This window comes from Chlorocebus sabaeus, chromosome 21 (genome assembly GCF_047675955.1).
Source record: "Chlorocebus sabaeus isolate Y175 chromosome 21, mChlSab1.0.hap1, whole genome shotgun sequence".
In the NCBI taxonomy this organism is placed as follows: domain Eukaryota; kingdom Metazoa; phylum Chordata; class Mammalia; order Primates; family Cercopithecidae; genus Chlorocebus; species Chlorocebus sabaeus.
Genome location: NC_132924.1, coordinates 113,862,639 through 113,881,375, shown reverse-complemented (window position 1 = coordinate 113,881,375; position 18,737 = coordinate 113,862,639). Strand labels below are relative to the sequence as shown.

Below are 18,737 nucleotides of genomic sequence, written 5' to 3'. Positions count from 1 at the left end.
TTGCCTGTTGATGAAACATATATACAACTTAGGATCAGCATATGTAGAGAAGCATGAGGGAGCATAGCCATATTTGAAGTGCATTCCTGGAGTGCCTGAGGGAAATTACCAAAGAGGCTGAAGGATAGATAACTCTAAGTCATTGGTGGCCTTTTATGAAACATTATGGAATTTGAATTTTGTCTCATAAATAATGGGAAAATTTTAAGCAGACTAGTGAAATGTAAGAGTATATTTTAGAATGGGTTAAATGCTGAGTTCAGTGAACTCAGCGTGGGCTTCAGATTGCACAAACCCTATGAAATTTTGTTTCAGAGAGCACATTTGAGGCTTTCATTAGATTCTCAGAAGTCTTTCTCCTCCTCCCACCCTCTCTCTCACACACACACACACACGGGTGTGTGCATGCACATACATGCACAAAAGTTAAAAATCCCTTCTTAAAAGTAAATTAAAAACAAAGATAAAAAAGAAAAAGAAAAAAAGAATGTCTTCTTTAGAAAGATTTCTGTGGTAACATAGGATAGGATATATTGGATGGGGTTTAAAACTAAAAATCAGTCACCAGTCAGGAAATTTTGGCATTAGGCAGAAGATGAGTGGCACAGGGAAAAGTGAGCTTTCACTTCAGTTCATTATTTCTGAAAGATTACAACCAGTTCTCATTGTTTATAGTAGTTATGTTCTATAAATTCACTACAAACAATTAGTGAACACTGAACCTTGCTCCTAGGGGAAATACAAGGATTATTATTATTTAAATGAGCCAAAAAAAAAAACAAAAAAAACACCCTCTGTATATTGGCCTCTAGGTTGTTTCTTCCATTACAAAAGGTTGAGACCTATTGGCTTAAAAGTGTGCTTGCAGCAAACTAAATTTTTTATACGTCTAATTGTTTTAAACATAATCCTGATAAGCAGATTTTTAGCCACTGAGAGCCTGCCTACTTTGCAGTTCCCACAAAACTACTTTGCAGTCCCCACAAAACTATTTTGTACTCAACATCTATTAGGTATAGATAAGATCAAATCCCAGGGCTGTAAAGATTCCAAGCTGCCGTTGCCCTTTGGAGCTCTTCGATACATAGACTCCCTCCTGGGTTGTCTAGCATTGTCAGCTAGACATATAAGCTCCCTCTCCTATTCCCCTCTCCCCTGAGAGTCCCCTACCCCTCCTCTTCTGGATGATAGCCACTCCGCCTCAGCTTCTGGCCAGTCCTGTTTGGGTAGTGGCCACTCTGCCTTAGCCTCTGGACAGTATGCTTTAAGGACATCCTCTACATGCAGACCTGTCAGTGTCACCCATTAAAGCTATGCATGCTACTGCCACCTCGTGGTCATATCTTTTTCCTTGATCAGACCCCAAATCCCTCAAATTTAAAATGCAGTTAGGTTCCTACCAGCCTCTAGTCACATTTTCATCAATCAGTCAATACATAACCTTGTTTTGTGTGTGTTTCTGTTTAAAGATATATTGCTGATTCATTAACATTGAACTCATGGCTGACATTACTATAACTCATGCCCGAAGGAAGCTGGCCTAACACATGTACTTAGTCTGCCAGGGACGTTACAGCCTTCTTATGCTTACCAGCCCTAAACAGCACTTGAGCACTATGCTTAGAGATTATTTTAAACAGTAGAATCATCAACAAAAAGCACAAAAGTGAGAAAAAAGTGGCACCAAATAGGCTCTGCCCAGGATACTTGTTTATAGTATGAAAATTGAAACAAGAAGGCGAGAGAGAGCTTCACTGTTCGACCTCAGTTGGAGAGGTGCATGCGTTAGATGACTCAAATATCTCACTGCTCTGTGCATGCCTATGAAAGCACTGCAAGTATTGACTTTAGAGTTATAAATAAATTTTAGCAAGTAGAGAGATTTGCAAGTATGGTCTCCACAAGCAGTGAGGATCAACTGTACCAATCCAGTCTCCTCTTTAATACTTACAATGATAAGCCCACTCCCTCGTGACAAACTTTTACCTTGCTGGATAGGTAAAAGTTTAGGTTTTGTTTGTTTGTGGTAATGTCTCACTCTGTCACCCAGGGTGGAATGCAGTGGTATGATTTGGCTCGCCGCAACTTCCACCTCCTGGGTTCAAGTGATTATCGTGCCTCAGCCACCTGAGTAGCTGGGATTATAGGCACCCGCCACTACACCTCGCTACTTTTTGTGTTTTTTTGTAGAGATAATGTTTCACCATGTTGGCCAAGCTGGTCTCGAACTCCTGACCTCAAATGATCCGCTCACCTCAGCCTCGCAAAGTGTTGGGATTGCAGGTGTCAGCCACCGCACCCAACCTGGATAGTTTTAATGGTTATATTGCACTACCTGCTGCATCCTGTTATTTCTGGTCATAGATCCTAATTAGACTTTCTGGACTCTTCCCCTTTCAATATATTATTTGAATTCAGCTGTCTTATATTTACCTTTACCCCCATTTTTTCCCCTCTAGCATAAATATTCCCAGTTTCTTTGGAAGCTTTTGGTTTGCTAAGAACCTTAATTTAAACGAATGGAACTTATTGTTACAAACTAACACTTCCCCTACTTCTTACACCTCCTCCCAATAAAAACTGTATCCTCTGTACTTACACTGCCTCACTTTAATCTACACCTTCAGTTCCAACTTACTCAGATTTGCCTGTGGGGGATGAGGCAAGGCAAAGGCTAGAGATATGGATAACTTTAAATATACAGAAAGATCGCTTTCTTTTTCCCTTTCCCTTTCCCTCCGCCCCCCCCTTCCCATGTAATCTCTGCTTCTTCATATGTTAGCTTCATTCTGTAACAGATTTTCTCAATGTGTGGAGAGTATGTCCACTGAGGGCTCCAGATTTGTATCTTCTACAAATCTACAAAACTACAGTAGAAACAAGGACTTTTCTCATTCAGTGCCCATGTATCAATTTAGGGAAGAACTCAGCTGCTGTTTGGGTCATATATATAGCCCTGGACCAGTTGCTCTTGCCAGGGGTATGGGAAACTGATTAGCCAGCTTCTGTCATCTGTAGTGACATAAAAGTTGTGACCCTTGATTGATAGCTTTTCTAGTACTCTGTGGATTTCTAGAGAAGGGAATATTCCCAGAGGAAACAGGGGCACCAAACAACAAATATCAAGTATACACATTAAATTTTTTTCTTCCCGCTATGTTTAGGGCCAGTAAGATGTCTCTTAAGGACAGTCAGTGTGATTGAAGGGTTATACAGTTTTCAGTTCTGAACAATATTGGATCAAAATTGATTTTGCTTTTAATATTGACATCTATTATTTCGCAGTGATGGATGTACTGTGTTGGTGGGTATATTGTAGCAGATACTGTTACTTTTTATGTGTTTAAAATATTTCATAATTTTAATGAAAATTAATTTTGCTTTAAGTTGGTGAATAATAACACATATTTGCGTTATAATTTTCCTTTAGTATTAAGTTAGCTGTAGAAATGGTGTTGTGTCTGACCTAGTGACCCATTTGACTTTTTAAAGGTGAACTACTAAATTTTTTTAATGATACGAAAAAATGTAATTTGCTCCCTTTACCTCTTATCAATATATTTATGATACCATAGGTACCTGCAAGGTGTGGAGTTACAGTCCGAGACAGTCTAAAGAAAGCACTGATGATGAGAGGTCTAATCCCAGAATGCTGTGCTGTTTACAGAATTCAGGATGGGTATGGTTTGTATGTGACGTGAAATTTTGTTTAAAAAGAAAATCACCCATTAAATTTTGAAGTTTTCTTAGGATCTTTACCCAAACCTAGGGAATTGAAAGTCTACTTTAAGAAAAAGTATTAAATTAATACTAAGCCTGAAGAAATTTTGTAGGCCATATGAGGAGTTAAATTAAATAATTTTATATGACTGTAGTGTTTGTTACTTTGATCAAATGATTTTATTTGGAATTTGAGATTCTTACAATTTTTGAACCATTCAGAGTGTGATTTATTTGGATAATAGACTCTTACCCCCCTCCTTTGTATTTTTAATACAAATTCATAGTTTCACAAAAGGTATATCAAAATTAACATTTTATATTGACCTACTTTTCTTTCAGAAAGTGTCTAACATTGTTCCAAGACCCTCACATTTTGAATCCTCTTTTTAGAAAAAAAAAAAAAAAAGAAAGAAATCATTTTGGGGGCATGTCGTCCCTGTCTCTTGAGTACTCTTTTTCCGTGAATGGATAAATAAGTCCGTACCTGTGATTTTTTTTTTTTTTTTTTTTTGGACCCCAGGAACAATCCATTTTCTGCTGTTGTAGGTCTTTTCTGGAGCTGACTTGAAGAAAAGAGTACATCTCTTTACCCTGCTGTTTGTCCAAGAGTGATACATTTATTTGGGGTAAACTTAAAATTAATTTATTGCCATTTAAATTTCTAACGATGGAATACTAGGGAGCCAAACCTCCCTCACTGTTACTAGCCCCTCGATAACCAATTTTCATATCTTCAGCATGAGGTATATGAATATTTTTAGGTGTAATAACCAAGAAAGGCTTGTGTCTACATTTTTCAGAGAGAAGAAACCAATTGGCTGGGACACTGATATTTCCTGGCTTACTGGAGAAGAATTGCATGTGGAAGTGTTGGAGAATGTTCCACTTACAACACACAACTTTGTATGTATCTTTACATTTTTTTTTGAAATGTCAGAAATGTTCAAATTTTATTGAATGAATTTTTATTTAAGGAATGTGAAATATGGATGAGTAATTTTGGAATTGACATTTTACCTGAGTTGAAATCAGTTGTTTTCTTTAAAAACTTATATTTAAACAAGAGTTTAATTTTAATCTTTATACTCTTTTTAATTTAAAAAAGTAATATGTATGCATTGTTAAAAGAAAATTTTGAATAGTGCAAAAAGTATGTCAAGTAAAAAAAGTGAAAATACCCTCCTAGAGGCCAACATTTGTTTAGATTAACAGATTATTGTTCTGTCTTCCAGACTTTTTTCTGTGTATATAAACATGTGCTTGTACCTGTAAGCCCAAAGTTTTTTCCTTTCTTTTTTTCTCCCTTTCCTTCATTACTTTCTTTTCTTTTCCCTTTCTTAAATCAAAAATGGAGCCATACTATGTGATATTCTTTGCTTTTTTTTTAATTCAACAGGATGTCATGGACATCTTTTCATGTCAGTATACCTAGCTTTATTTTAGTATGGTTATGTAATAATTCATAAGAATAGGAATTCAGTATATTTAACCATTTCTCTATTGATAGACACTTAAGTTTTTGTATTTTAAAAAATCTGTTACATACAGGGCTAAACAGGGTCTTTCTGCATATATCTTGACACACTTGTACACATCCTTGTGTTTCTGAAGGATAGGTTAATGGAAATAGAATGGCTGGGTATTAAACTCTCCTTGAGGCTTCTTTCTTTGTCTGGTTTTTGCATATGCTAGAACCTAGCATAAGCGTAAGTGTCACCAGCATAAGACCCAGAATGTGGGACTTTTCATCTTAGAGATGAAGATCTACATAGAACTTGAGAACCTAGCCTCTAAAATGGCAGGCAGAAGCCAAAAGTTGCCTGTGAGTCAGGAATACATTTCTTTCTTTTCTCTATGTATGGAATTTTGGCCAGAGTTTTTTCTAGGTGGATAGTTACTGCTACCCTTTAGGCGTCAAGTATTTTCCCATGTGTCTTGGTGATTAATCCAGCTGGGCTCTGAAAGCAGATGATTGATTAGATTATTTCATTTGGGGTTTATGCTTTCAAGCCTCCATTAGTAGTGAATAATCAAATCAGATTTGTGTTTCTGTAAGGCATTTTTTTTGGACAAGTGTAAGCTACACCTAATGTCAATCAAACTTTACTGTGCAGCAAATAATTTTAACATGTTGAATTTTAAGTGGATAAATTTTAAGATTTTTATTTAAGTTCTTAAGAATACAAATACAGTTGAGCATACATTTCATAGTGATTACTACTCTGTTTCTTAATAATTCTTCTTAGCTAGCAATTGGATATGAGGAGATAAAAGAAGACCTAAGTTGCTAAGCATGAGAAAATAGCATTAAAGTGATGCCTCAGGAAGGTCTTTGCCACAGAAGGATAGTGAAAGCAAACTGCAGATTGATTCCAGAGTATGGAAGTTGTCACCACCTAGTTGGATACTTGCCAGTAAATTTTTATTGAGAACTTTCCATTTGCCAATACCATATCTTACCTAGGGATATGACAAATGAATAAGATAGTGTCATTGCCTTAGAGTAGAGAGAAGATTTAATAAATTTTCATAAACATTCATAATTACTATGTTTGTATAAAGTTCTGTAGATGCACAGAGATTCCTAACCTGGCTTTTGAGGAGTCAGGAAGGTTTCTCAGAGACAGAAATATCTAAGCTTAGGCCTGATGGATGAGGAAATAAGTATCAAGTAAAGAGTACCCTAAACAGAGGGAACAGCAAGAAAGCATGTTACCTTTGAAAGTTTTGAAAGAAGTTCAGAATGGATGATACAAGGTTGAAGAATGGGTCGTTAACAGTACTGTGGGTAGAATAAGAGTTGTGGGTAGAATAAGCAGAGTCCAGCTCATGAAAATCCTTGTAAGCCGTATTAAAGATTTGGACTTTTCTGTAAAATAATTAGAAATGTAATAGTTGTAAGCATGGGGAGAAATGTGATTAGATTTGTGTGTTAGAATGATTGCTTTGAGTGCCATATAGAGGCAAGAGTAAAAAAGCTGTGTTCCACTTAGAAAGGAAAAGTGTTCTTGGCTGTCTTAGGTTTTGCTTGGCTATTCAAGGAGTACTGCTTATGCCTCATGGTTTCACAGTCAGTTATAAAAGAATCCCTTCAAGATTTCTCTATATCCCAAGAGTCCTTGGGAACTGGGAAGGGAGGAAACAAGATTTGAAACATATATTATGTATCCAGCCCTTCTCCTTTTTCTACAGACACTCAGTGTCTTCCTTCACACAGCCCCACACCTTACAAATTAATGCATGCAAATTGCCAGGACTGTGCCTCTCACTAATTTGCCATACATATTTATGTATACTCAGATACTAGATTAAGTGTAAGTTATGACCCAAAAGAAAGATGTATCTTCCAGTGCTCATCTTTATTGACAAAGGTATACTTACAGATATAGGCTTATATTGCTTAAAATTTATGATCAAATGCATATCCACATGTTTTCTTTCCTTCAGATGTTTTGATCACCTCCTACTTGGTTTGGTAAATAATGGCCACATAAAAAATTTTAAAGATTTTAAAATTTCTTGTATATTCAAAGACAAATGGAAAAATAACACAACTAGAAATAGGCACTTACTTGTTTTATATCCCCTGGAAAGTGATACATAGGAAAAAAGGTGAAGAAAATAAGAGCCACTTTTAAAACTAAATGTCCTCAAAAAGCCAGAATGTATTATGTATCAGGATGAATTTTTTTTTTTTTTTTTTTTTTTTTTTTTTGGAGACAGTGTCTCCGCTCTGTCGCCCAGGCTGGAGTGCAGTGGCGTGATCTCAGCTCACTGCAAGCTCCGCCTCCCAGATTCACGCCATTCTCCTGCCTCAGCCTCCCGAGTAGCTGGGACTACAGGTGTCTGCCACCACGCCGGGTTAATTTTTTGTATTTTTTTTAGTAGAGACGGGGTTTCCCCGTGTTGGCCAGGATGGTCTCTATCTCCTGACCTCGTGATCCGCCCGTCTCAGCCTCCCAAAGTGCTGGGATTACAGGTGTGAGCCACTGCGCCAGGCCAGGATGTAATTTTCTTGAAATATTTTCAATAACTTTCTTTTCTTAATGGAACAGAATGTGTAAATAAGTGTGTATTGAAAATGGAGTTCTGGCTGGGCACAGTGGCTCATGCCTCTAATCCTTTGAGAGGCTGAGGCAGGCAGATCTCTTGAGCCCAAGAGTTCAAGACCAGCCTGGGTAACATGGCAAAACCTCAACTCTACAAAAAAATACAAAAATTAGGTGAGCGTGGTAGTGTGTGCCAATAACCTTGGCTATGCAGCCTGAAGTGTGAGGATAACTTGAGCCTGGGAGGCAGACTTTGCAGTGAGTCATGATTGTGCTACCATACTCCAGCCTGGGCAAAACAGCAAGACCCTATCAAAAATAAATAAAATAAAATGAAAAATAGAATTTTGATGTTGAAATCTATTTAATATATCATTAAAAAATTACATGTAGCAGAATAGATTAGAAAGTTCTAATTCATGTTGTATATAGTAAGGGTAAGTATTGTATGAATACAGTTATATATGGGATCATAATGTAAAATATATTTCTCACTATTGCTTGTGATTAAAACTCTGAAAAACTGGCCGGGCACAGTGGCTCATACCTGTAATCCCAGCACTTTGGGAGGCTAAGGTGGTCAGCTCACAAAGTCAGGGGTTCAAGACCAGCCTGGTCACCATGATAAAATCCTGTCTCATTTGAAAATCTTGTGAGTTGTAACTGGTTTTATACAAAATATCGAATAGTGGAAGTTGTATAATTATAATCATGTAGTTAAAAGTATTAACCCCCCCAAATGAAAAAACCTCTCTCTACTAAAAATACAAAAATAAGCCGGGTGTGGTGATGTGTGCCTGTAGTCCTAGCTACTTGGGAGGCTGAGGCAGGAGAATCACTTGAATCCAGGAGGTGGAGGTTGTAGTGAGTCGAGATTGTGCCACTGCACTCCAGCCTAGGTGACAGCGAGACTCTGTCTCAAAAAAAAAAATCTTTGAAAAACTGAAATGAATTAAGAATATAGAGGCTGAGTGTGTTGGCTCATGTCTGTAACACTCTGGGAGGACAAGGCGGGTGAATCACTTGAGGTCAGGAGTTCGAGACCAGCCTGGCCAACATGGTGAAACTCCATCTCCACCAAAAAGTACAAAAGTTAGCCAGGCATGGTGGTGCATGCCTGTAGTCCCCAGCTACTTGGGAGGCTGAGGCAGGAGAATCACTTGAAACCAGGAGGCAGAGGTTGCAGTGGGCCGAGATCCTGCCACTGTACTCCAACCTGAGCGACAGCGAGACTCCATCTCAAGAATATATAGCAAAGAATAAATAATGAAATAGAAGTCACCCATGCTCTCGCCACTCTGAAATAACTACTGTTAACATTTTAATATTTATTCTTATGTTTTCTTATTATTATATACACTAAATAAATATATTTTAAGCAATTTCTGGCTTTAGTAGGATAGATTCTCCCTAGCGCAGTTCTGTTATGTGACTGATGTTCTACATCATTGCCTTTGACATGGAATTCTTACATGTTGCCTTCTAAGTTTCACCTAGAGAAGTGTTCACAAATAAGTTTATGTGGCCCAAACATTCTGATCCTCTAAGAAATTGCTCATTTGTTAGAAAAAATAGATTTTATTGTCTTTTAGGTGATTTTTCTGTTCATTATTTTTTTTAGTAAGATTAGGAAGAGCTATTTCGATTTTCATATGATTGCTTACTAGTTTTATCTTTTATAAATAATTGTTTGTACATTTTTATCCAAAGTTAACCGTTATGTTTTTGGACCGTAGATCGGGGGTTCTGATTCTGTCAGCTATTTTGTTTTTGTTTTAGCTATTATGTAGATTATAGTCTCTCCCTCCCACCCCCAATTCCACTCTAGAGGAAATCACTGTTAATTTTTAATGGTTTTTGTTTTAAGCTCTTTGGTGGTTATTTTCATCTAAATAAATACAGTTACACATTGCCTAACGACTGGGATATGTTCTGAGAAATGCATCAATGGTGATTTTGTTATGCACTTACACAAGCCTACATGGTATAGCCTAACTGTGCAACTAGGCAATATGGTAGAGCCTGTTGCTTCTAGGTTAATAACCCGTACAGAATGTTACTGTACTGAATGCTATAGGTAACCTTAACGCAATGGCAAGTTTGTGTATCTAAATATAGAAAAGGTACAGTAAAAATACAGTATAAAAGATAAAAAATGGTGTATCTGTGTAGGATACCTACCATGAACAGAGCTTTTAGGACTGGAAATTGCTCTGGTGAGTGAGTGGTGAGTGAATGTGAAGGCGTAGGACATTACTATCTGTTACTGTAGACTTTATGGTAAACATTGTACGCTTAGGCTACACTACAGTTAAAAAAAATTTTCTTTTTAGTAAGTTTATAAAGTAAAAAATCTACAGTAAACTAAGATTTAATTTTTTTAACTTTTTGACTCTTTTGAAATAACAATTTCAAAATATTTAGAAAACATATAGCTATACAAAAATATTTTCCTTATGTGCTTGTTCTATAAGCTTTCTTCTCTTTTTAAAATTTTTAATTTTTCTTTATTACTTTTTAAACTTTTTTGTTAAAAATGAAGACACAACCTGCACACGGTGGCTTATGTTCGTAATCCGAGCACTTTGGGAGGCCTAGGCAGACGTATCACCTGAGGTCAGGAGTTCGAGACCAGCCTGGCCAACTTGGTGCAACCCTTTCTCTACTTAAAAAAAAAAAAGGGAAAATTAGCCAGGCGTGGTGGCACGTGCCTGTGGTCCCAGCTGCTCGGGAGGCTGAGGCAGGAGAATCACTTGAACCCAAGAGGTGGAGGTTGCAGTGAGCCAAGATTGTGCCACAGCACTCCAGCCTGGGCAACAGAGCCAGACTCTGTCACACACAAAAGAAGAAGTCACAAACATACACATTAGCCTAGATCTACACGGGGTCAGGATCTTCAAGGTGTCACTAGGCAATAGGAATTATTCAACTCCATCATAATCTTGTGGGACTACTGTGGTATAAAGTCCATGATTAACTGAAGTGTCATGTGGCACATATGCCATAATTTTAGCCATAATTTCTTGCTTTATTAACTTTAGATATCATATACTGATTACTGATCCTATAAGGAATTAGCTCATTTTTAGTTCTTCCTCTTCCTCCTCTCCCCCAGTGTTTTTATTAGTAGTAGTTTTTTGGTTCTTCTATGGGATGCCTTTGTAACTTTAATATACACCTTTCTTGTTCCATCAACACCAGTCAGCATTTCTTAACCTCCCTCTTTGTATGATAATTAAAGTATACCCTTCTTCTTTTCACCTCTGTTTCCTCCTCCTTTTCATCTCTACTTTTACTTTTATGTTGTCAAGCTTGAAATCAGTTGCCAGCCTTTTACTCATTTCTCATTTTTTAACTTCTGAGTTTTTAAATTAGATACTGGGATGGGAAATAAATATGTGTAGTCCATCTACTATCTTGAACCCCCTGGTTTTCATTTTGTAATAGTATTTTAGTGTGTGAATTTCATGATATAAATATATTACAATTTTATTTTAAACAAGAAAGTAGATATGTCAGTTTCTAGAAAGTTTTCTTGTGAGTTTTTGAAATCTGTATGATTTTTTACCTTGCAGGTACGAAAAACATTTTTCACCTTAGCATTTTGTGACTTTTGTCGAAAGCTGCTTTTCCAAGGTTTCCGCTGTCAAACATGTGGTTATAAATTTCACCAGCGTTGTAGTACAGAGGTTCCACTGATGTGTGTTAATTATGACCAACTTGAGTAAGTAATCCAAAAATATCTCTTCTACCTACCATTTTACACTTAAATTTTTTTAACGTGAAGCTATGATGTTTAAAGTCTGTGAGGGTTTTTTCTTCCGTACAGTTGTTACAGAGAATTTTTTTTTAAGTGTAGTTAGAGAATAATACATAGAATGACCAGTATTTCTCTCCAAAATTGTAATTCTGGTTCAGCTATACAGTTAATTTATATTTTATATTATTATTTAATTAATCAAGACCCCTAACCCATAGAAACCATTTTTGGATAGTTTCTAGGAGGAGAGGGAGAGTTGTTTCAATTAAATTAAGCATTATGATTTTGTACCACAGATCAGGTGGTCTGATTCTGTTAGCTGTTTTGTAAATTATGTTTATATTCTTCCTCTCTCATTCATCCGCATTCAATTCCCTTCCCCCAATTTATTTAAGATGTAAAATTTTTGTATCCAGTACATATCCCTTTCTAAAATTTCTCTTTGCTGTATGCCAGTTTTTCTAATAGATTAGACTGAGTCTATTATCTCTTTTTGTGTCATTGTTGCTGCTGCTGTTAAAGTCTTATTTTTCTTGATCACCTGAGCAAATAAAACTTAACTCTGTACTTTAAGTAAATTTAATGTCACCTAATTTACAGTAGATACTTCTTCTTCTTTAACCATAAAGCATGACTCTTTAACCATAAAGCATGATTTTCATCTTGTAGTATGTAGAAATTTGCTGAATAGAATGATTAGCTTTTGGTTATAAGCATGCCTTTGAAAGCGCAGTATAATTTTTTTTTTAAAAAAAAGCCTTTAGACAAAAATACAACTAATTGAATTTTAACAGTTGTTTCTGAGAAATGAATTTGATCTCAGGTTTTTTTGTTAACTATGTATTTTGGTCTATGAAGCTTCTGGGTTTTGCACAAGTTAGGTTTGTTTTGTTTTGCCTCACAGTTTGCTGTTTGTCTCCAAGTTCTTTGAACACCACCCAATACCACAGGAAGAGGCCTCCTTAGCAGAGACTGCCCTAACATCTGGATCATCCCCTTCCGCACCCACCTCAGACTCTCTTGGGTATGATTTGACTTCTGCTCTTTAGCGACATGCTACTTGAACCACTTCCTTTTGGATCTCCTGTTTAATTAGAAACCTTTCCAATATTTAAATGGTTAAATTAAGGATTTTTTTCCCCCAAATAACTTATCATACCACTCAGATATTTACATGCATTTGGTACAAATAAATGGGATTAAAGCTGACATAGACTACTTCAGAATCAGTCCTGAAAATATCAATATTGGGTATGATTTGACTTCTGCTCTTCGGTGACATACTTCTTGAACTGCTTTCTTTTGGATCTCTTGGTTAATTAGAAACATTTCCAAAATTTAAATGGTTAAACTAAGGATTTTTTCCCCAAATAATTTATTTTATCACACCAGTCAGATATTTACATGCATTTGGTACAAATAAATGGGATTAAAGTTGACATAGACTATTTCAGAATCAGTCCTGCTAAAACCATGCAACAGATCATTTTGAGTCTACAACTTGAGTTCATCTTTTATTAGGTATAGAAGTATATGACTTCCACTTACGAAGAAGCATTGATATATGAGACAATGGCAAACAATGTAAAAAATAGTATATAATTATAATCTACAATTTATGATGGAGTATATTAAACTATGTGATGAGGACATAAATGTTTTCATGTTTACAGAAGGAAGAATAGTGAGAGGAAAACTTAATGAAGAAGGTGGGATTTGAACTAGACTTTAAACAATTACTACAGTCTGAATGGGCCTAGGGAATAGAAGCATGGTGAGAGGGGAATGGAGAAACAACAGACATAAAGGGAATGAGGATGTTAGGTTTAGGAGCTAGTGAAGAAAGGTTTATCTAACTTAAGAAGTACCATGTGTAAAACCAGATTATGGAGAGTCTTGGAATTGAGGCCAGAATTTAGACTTACAGGTCTTTAAGCAGATTACTAACTTGATGAAAATGGCTTTAAAGAAAAAATCAATTAGCAGTGAAATACAGATGGATTGACAGAAAATTTAGGGTGAGGAAGGCCAACCTAGGATATTGTTGGTAGTGAAGACTGAGAGAGGCAATGAAGACAAGTTCAGGTGCTAGAAGTGTGGAAAAGGGATAGATATTCATAAAGCATAAAAGAAAAAAATTAATAGTATTATTAATCAGTTGTGGAGGATAAAGCTGAGAAGTGACTTTAAAAAGAGTGCAAAGGCAACCGGGCGCAGTGGTTCATGCATGTAATCCCAGCACTTTGGGAGGCTGAGGTGGGCAGATCACGAGGTCAGGAGTTTGAGACCAGCCTGGCCAACATGGTGAAACCCTGTCTCTACTAAAGATACAAAAAAAAAAAAAAAAAAAATTAGCTGGGCATGATGGCACACACCTGTAATCCCAGCCACTCAGGAGGCTGAGGCAGGAGAATCACTTGAACCTGGGAGGTGGAGGTTGCAGTGAGCCGAGATCACACCAGTGCACTCCAGCCTGGGTGACAGGGCGAGAGTCCATCTCAAAAAAAGAAAAATAATGCAAAGGCATCGTATATTTAAGCTTCATAACAGGAAATAAAAAGGAAGACAATAAAGATGAGTTAAGTGGGTATCAGTTTACTTTGCAACATTTCTCGAACTCCTGGCCTCAGGTGATCTTCCTGCCTCAGCCTTCCAAAATGCTAGAATTACAGGTGTGAGACAGTGCACCTAACTAGCTTTGGAACATCTCTGACACAGGTCTGTGCACTCTTTCACATTGAATTTGGCGCAGCGTTATTTAGGCTGCATCTGGAAGCAAATGCTTTTAAAAAAAAAAAAAAAAAAAGGCCGGGCGTGGTGGCTCACGCCTGTAATCCCAGCACTTTGGGAGGCCAAGGCGGGCAGATCACGAGGTCAGGAGATCAAGACCACCCTGGCTAACACGGTGAAACCCCCGTCTGTACTAAAAATACAAAAACAAAAATAGCCGGGCATGGTGGCGGGCTCCTGTAGTCCCAACTGCTCCAGAGGCTGAGGCAGGAGAATATGAATCCAGGAGGCGGAGCTTGCAGCAAGCCGAGATCGCGCCGCTGCATTCCAGCCTCAGCAACAGAGCGACACTCCGTCTCAGAAAAAAGAAAAAGTCCCCATACAGCATTCTGTTCTAGAATATTCTTGAGATGTTAGGATTAGAAATATTTATTGTCAGTTTTAACCCTGCTTCCTCCCACTCTTCACAATGTAATGTTATTTCTTTAGACTTCTACCTAGAGAAATCTTTTCAAAATCAGTTGACATTTTCAGTACAATTTTGTAATTTTTACAAAACCAGCCTTTTTAGTGATCTCATAGGTTAGAAAATTTTGCAAAAGAATTTTGTGTTAAGCAGTGGCTATACTTACCTATTTGGAACACTGGAAAATGCAGCCATTGTGTTCTCTTGTCAGGTTGTAGCAGTTATCTACTCTAGTGGAGTCGTTTTATTCTTGTTGGCTCTATCATTACTTGTGTGCAGCTGTGTGTTTTTTAGATGGTCAAATCAAAATGTTCCTATTGTTTGGTTGGTTTTTAATTAATCTTTTGGTTATAACATTTTCTCCTGACAGATTCTATAGACCATGATGCCTTTCTAATGCCAGGTCCCAGTTCTGTGAACAGTCACAAAACACCATAATGAAATTAGCTTGGCCTCTCTGAAGGTTTATAATGGTAATGATCCAGGACATTTGCCTTGCAGTGAAGGAATGCTATCTTAAAATTAAGAAACCATTTGCCTGTGCCATGAGTTTTTTATTGGTAACTGAACTGAAATAGATTCTGATCTTGAGCAAATGATAAGAAAGATGTTCAAACTTGTCTATGAGTCATTTTTCTGATGTTTTTATGACATAACTCTATATGGTTGTCTCTGTAAAGATAGAAGGCAATCTTGTTCAGTATCAAAACTCTTTTGCAGTTTGTTACTAGTCCTGATAACAATAATAATGGTCATGAAACAAGTGTAATAATGGATGTAATCAAGAAATACTGGAGAAGTGATACATTGCCCAGTTTTGAGTACAAAGTGAGAGATACCTCCTTTTCTACTTTTTAAAAATGCTGTAGAATGTATAAATTTATGAGAGATCAACATTTAAAATGTACATATCACCAAACCAAAGTTTTCAAAACTTTTTAATATTCTAGATTAAGAATGAGATCTAAACTAACTAGTAATTTGCTGAAGGGTATTTGAATTAAAATTCCTGTTATCCTTAATTTGGTACTGCTTTAATTTGGTACTGTCTTTAATTTGGTACTGCAAGATAGGTACAGGTATCATTGGGAGAAAGCCAGTTTGCTGACTGCCAAGATACTTCATAGGGTATAAGTTACCTTGGTTAGTGGAAAGATTTCCCAGTATGGTAATGTAATTTTATTGATTCCCAGAAATGATGAGATTAGGAGTTATACTGGTTTATATTAACCGAAATCAGAAAAAAAATTGAATCAGGATACCAGGTAACATTTATCAGTGAAAAATATACCTGTTATGTAAATTAGACTTCTTGTATTGTGTGCACCAGCACTCACTCTTCTTTTGGAAGAGATTTATGGGAAATCAAATTATAATCAGAAGACTGTTTTCGTTAAGCATAGAATTAGAACATGGCTCAGATATTCAATGACATCGGAGTATGATCAAGTGTTCCCCTGTACTTGCCCTCAAAGCTAGAGAAGTTGACTTAGTGGACCAAGGCACAACTATTAGATACTAACTACCAAATTGAGTTTCTCTGATTTTGTATAATATGCAGATGTCTTCATTTTTTAATATATGCATTATTTAGATGTGATAGTGAAGTCTCTTAGATTAAATCTAGTTTTTGTTTTTCTTCTGGACCAATGTCCTTTGCATAGTTATTTCTGATTTGTTATCTACTACATGTTTGTCATATTCCTAACTTGGTGAGTTTCAGAAGTGACTTACTGCCATCTCTGCCTATACCAGATGAATTATTACAATAGACTGTCGTATACAATTCTAGTTAATTCATACTTTTCCCAATTTTAAGCCCTGGTTTTGTTTTTTTGGGTTTTTTTTTTTTTTTTTTTTTAAGATGGAGTCTCACTTTGTCACCCAGGTGAGTGCAGAGACGTGATCTTGGCTCACTGCATTCTCTGCCTCCCAGGTTCAAGTGATTCTTGTGCCTCAGCCTTCTGAGTAGCTGGGATTACAGGCCCTTAACACCACACCCAGCTAATTTTTATATTTTTGGTAGAGATGGGGTTTCACCATGTTGGCCAGGTTGGTCTTTAACTCCTTATCCACCTGCTTCGCCCTCCAAAAGTGCTGGGATTACAGGCATGAGCGACCGCACCCAGCCTGCCTTGAGACTTTAAATCAGCCTGTAAATAGTTGCCTTGACAGTCAGTGCCCTTTCTAAAATTTTATTGACTAATGTCATTTTTGCATTCCTTTTCCTGATCCTAAAATTTTCTAGCTATGGACATATATTTGGCTGCCTAAAGCAAAAATAAAGACAGCTCTGTCACAAACCAAAAATTTCTCAATAATCAGAAAAAAGAAAAAGGACCTAGGTGGAACATGCTAGTTTTCCTAAAGGCTTTTTCTTACCTATAATTCTCATTGGGCTGATACCAATTTTTTTTTAAAGTACATAGTATTTTATTATTTGCATATCAATTCTAAGTGGATTCATTTCGTTAATATAAACACATGAAGGCAAAACTTCTTTCCCTATCTTTAATAATGTGCTTCAAAGAAGTAAAATTGTGAACTGGTGTGGTTCAGATTCTGACATGTTTTATTCAGAGGCTGACTTTCACTGTTAGGCTTCCTTTGCTCTTCAAACCTTTATCCCCGGGCACAGTGGCTCAAGCCTGTAATCCCAGCACTTTGGGAGGCCGAGATGGGCGGATCACGAGGTCAGGAGATCGAGACTATCCTGGCTAATACGGTGAAACCCCGTCTCTACTAAAAAATACAAAAAAACTAGCCGGGCAAGGTGGCGGGCGCTGTAGTCCCAGCTACTCGGGAGGCTGAGGCAGGAGAATGGCGTAAACCCGGGAGACGGAGCTTGCAGTGAGCTGAGATCCGGCCACTGCACTCCAGCCTGGGTGACAGAGCGAGACTCCGTCTCAAAAAAAACAAACAAACAAACAAAAAAACCTTTATCCATTCCTTTCCTACTATATATTTTTTCCCATTCCTCATGTCTCATGAAAGTGTCTTTTTATTCCCTCAACATTGTCCTTGTAGCTGTGTCTTAGTAACCAATAAATAATGCTATATATAATAATAATTAATTTGCATAAAATAGGGTGGAATGATTACCAATATGTGAAGAGAGCTTATTGGCACTTAGCCATTCATTGGTCCTGGTGGAGTTAAGTGAGATAGCTTACCTCATCTATCAAGTGACACTCATTTCCCCACTCCTAGGATAACCTTTCTGAGGGGCTAGATCCTTCCAAGTGTTTACAATCTAGGCTCAAAACTTTAGTATTCTCTGTGAGTGCCAGGTTCATTTTAGGGTGAGATATCATAGATTATGTTATTTCGCTACCATACCAAAAAAGGTATGTAACATATTTTGGTGGTTTTCCAAGTAGCATACAAGTGTAACATTTTGGTGGTTTTCCAAATAGCAGTTTTAAAAAATATTTGCTTTAATGGTTAATATATGATTCTCTTGTGTCTTTGTTACCAATAATGGGCATGATAAAAAATCCAGAATATGAGAGATATTGGCATTCTGAGGACCATCTTCTGAATTTGGAAAGGATTTTTCAATATTGTTCTGGATTTTCATTCAACTCCCGTAAAGGAACAAGTACATCATTCAGGTCCTGAAATATGCATGTGTATTCTCAAAATATTTATAATTTCTTAATATGTAAAATTTTCATTTTAGTAAATTCAGATGTCAAGACAAAGTTAGAAAAAAATGGCAAGTTATATTCAGTTATTCTCAGAGCATTTTTATATAACTTTAAAGGTTGAACTTCTTCAGTTGATGGCCACAGGTAATTTCTAGCCATTTGTAAATTTCCCTAGTGTTTTCTGGATAAGAATCAGTGTTCTTATCATTGATAGTTCCTGGAGGGCCTGCTTCAGCAAAGCAGCTTTGGCAGTATTGGATTTTTAAATTAATGCTTTCAAAAGTCATTACTGCTAGGTTTTTAATGCTTTAATGGTTTTGAGAATATAAAAACAAGAAAATCCTTTTATCTTCCTTTTT

General features: G+C 36.8%; 1 protein-coding gene across 9 annotated transcripts in view; it reads left to right on the top strand.

The window, feature by feature from the left end:
• The window catches only part of BRAF (B-Raf proto-oncogene, serine/threonine kinase), a 200,563-nt gene that overhangs the window by 114,342 nt on the left and 67,484 nt on the right, over positions 1 to 18,737 (top strand). For all 9 annotated transcript variants that reach the window (XM_073009411.1, XM_073009408.1, XM_007983167.3 and 6 more), the window contains 4 exons: positions 3,576 to 3,679; positions 4,524 to 4,626; positions 11,348 to 11,496; positions 12,437 to 12,556. In XM_073009411.1, the coding sequence (XP_072865512.1) occupies positions 3,576 to 3,679; positions 4,524 to 4,626; positions 11,348 to 11,496; positions 12,437 to 12,556 (476 nt within the window). The remainder of the gene's footprint in view (positions 1 to 3,575; positions 3,680 to 4,523; positions 4,627 to 11,347; positions 11,497 to 12,436; positions 12,557 to 18,737) is intronic.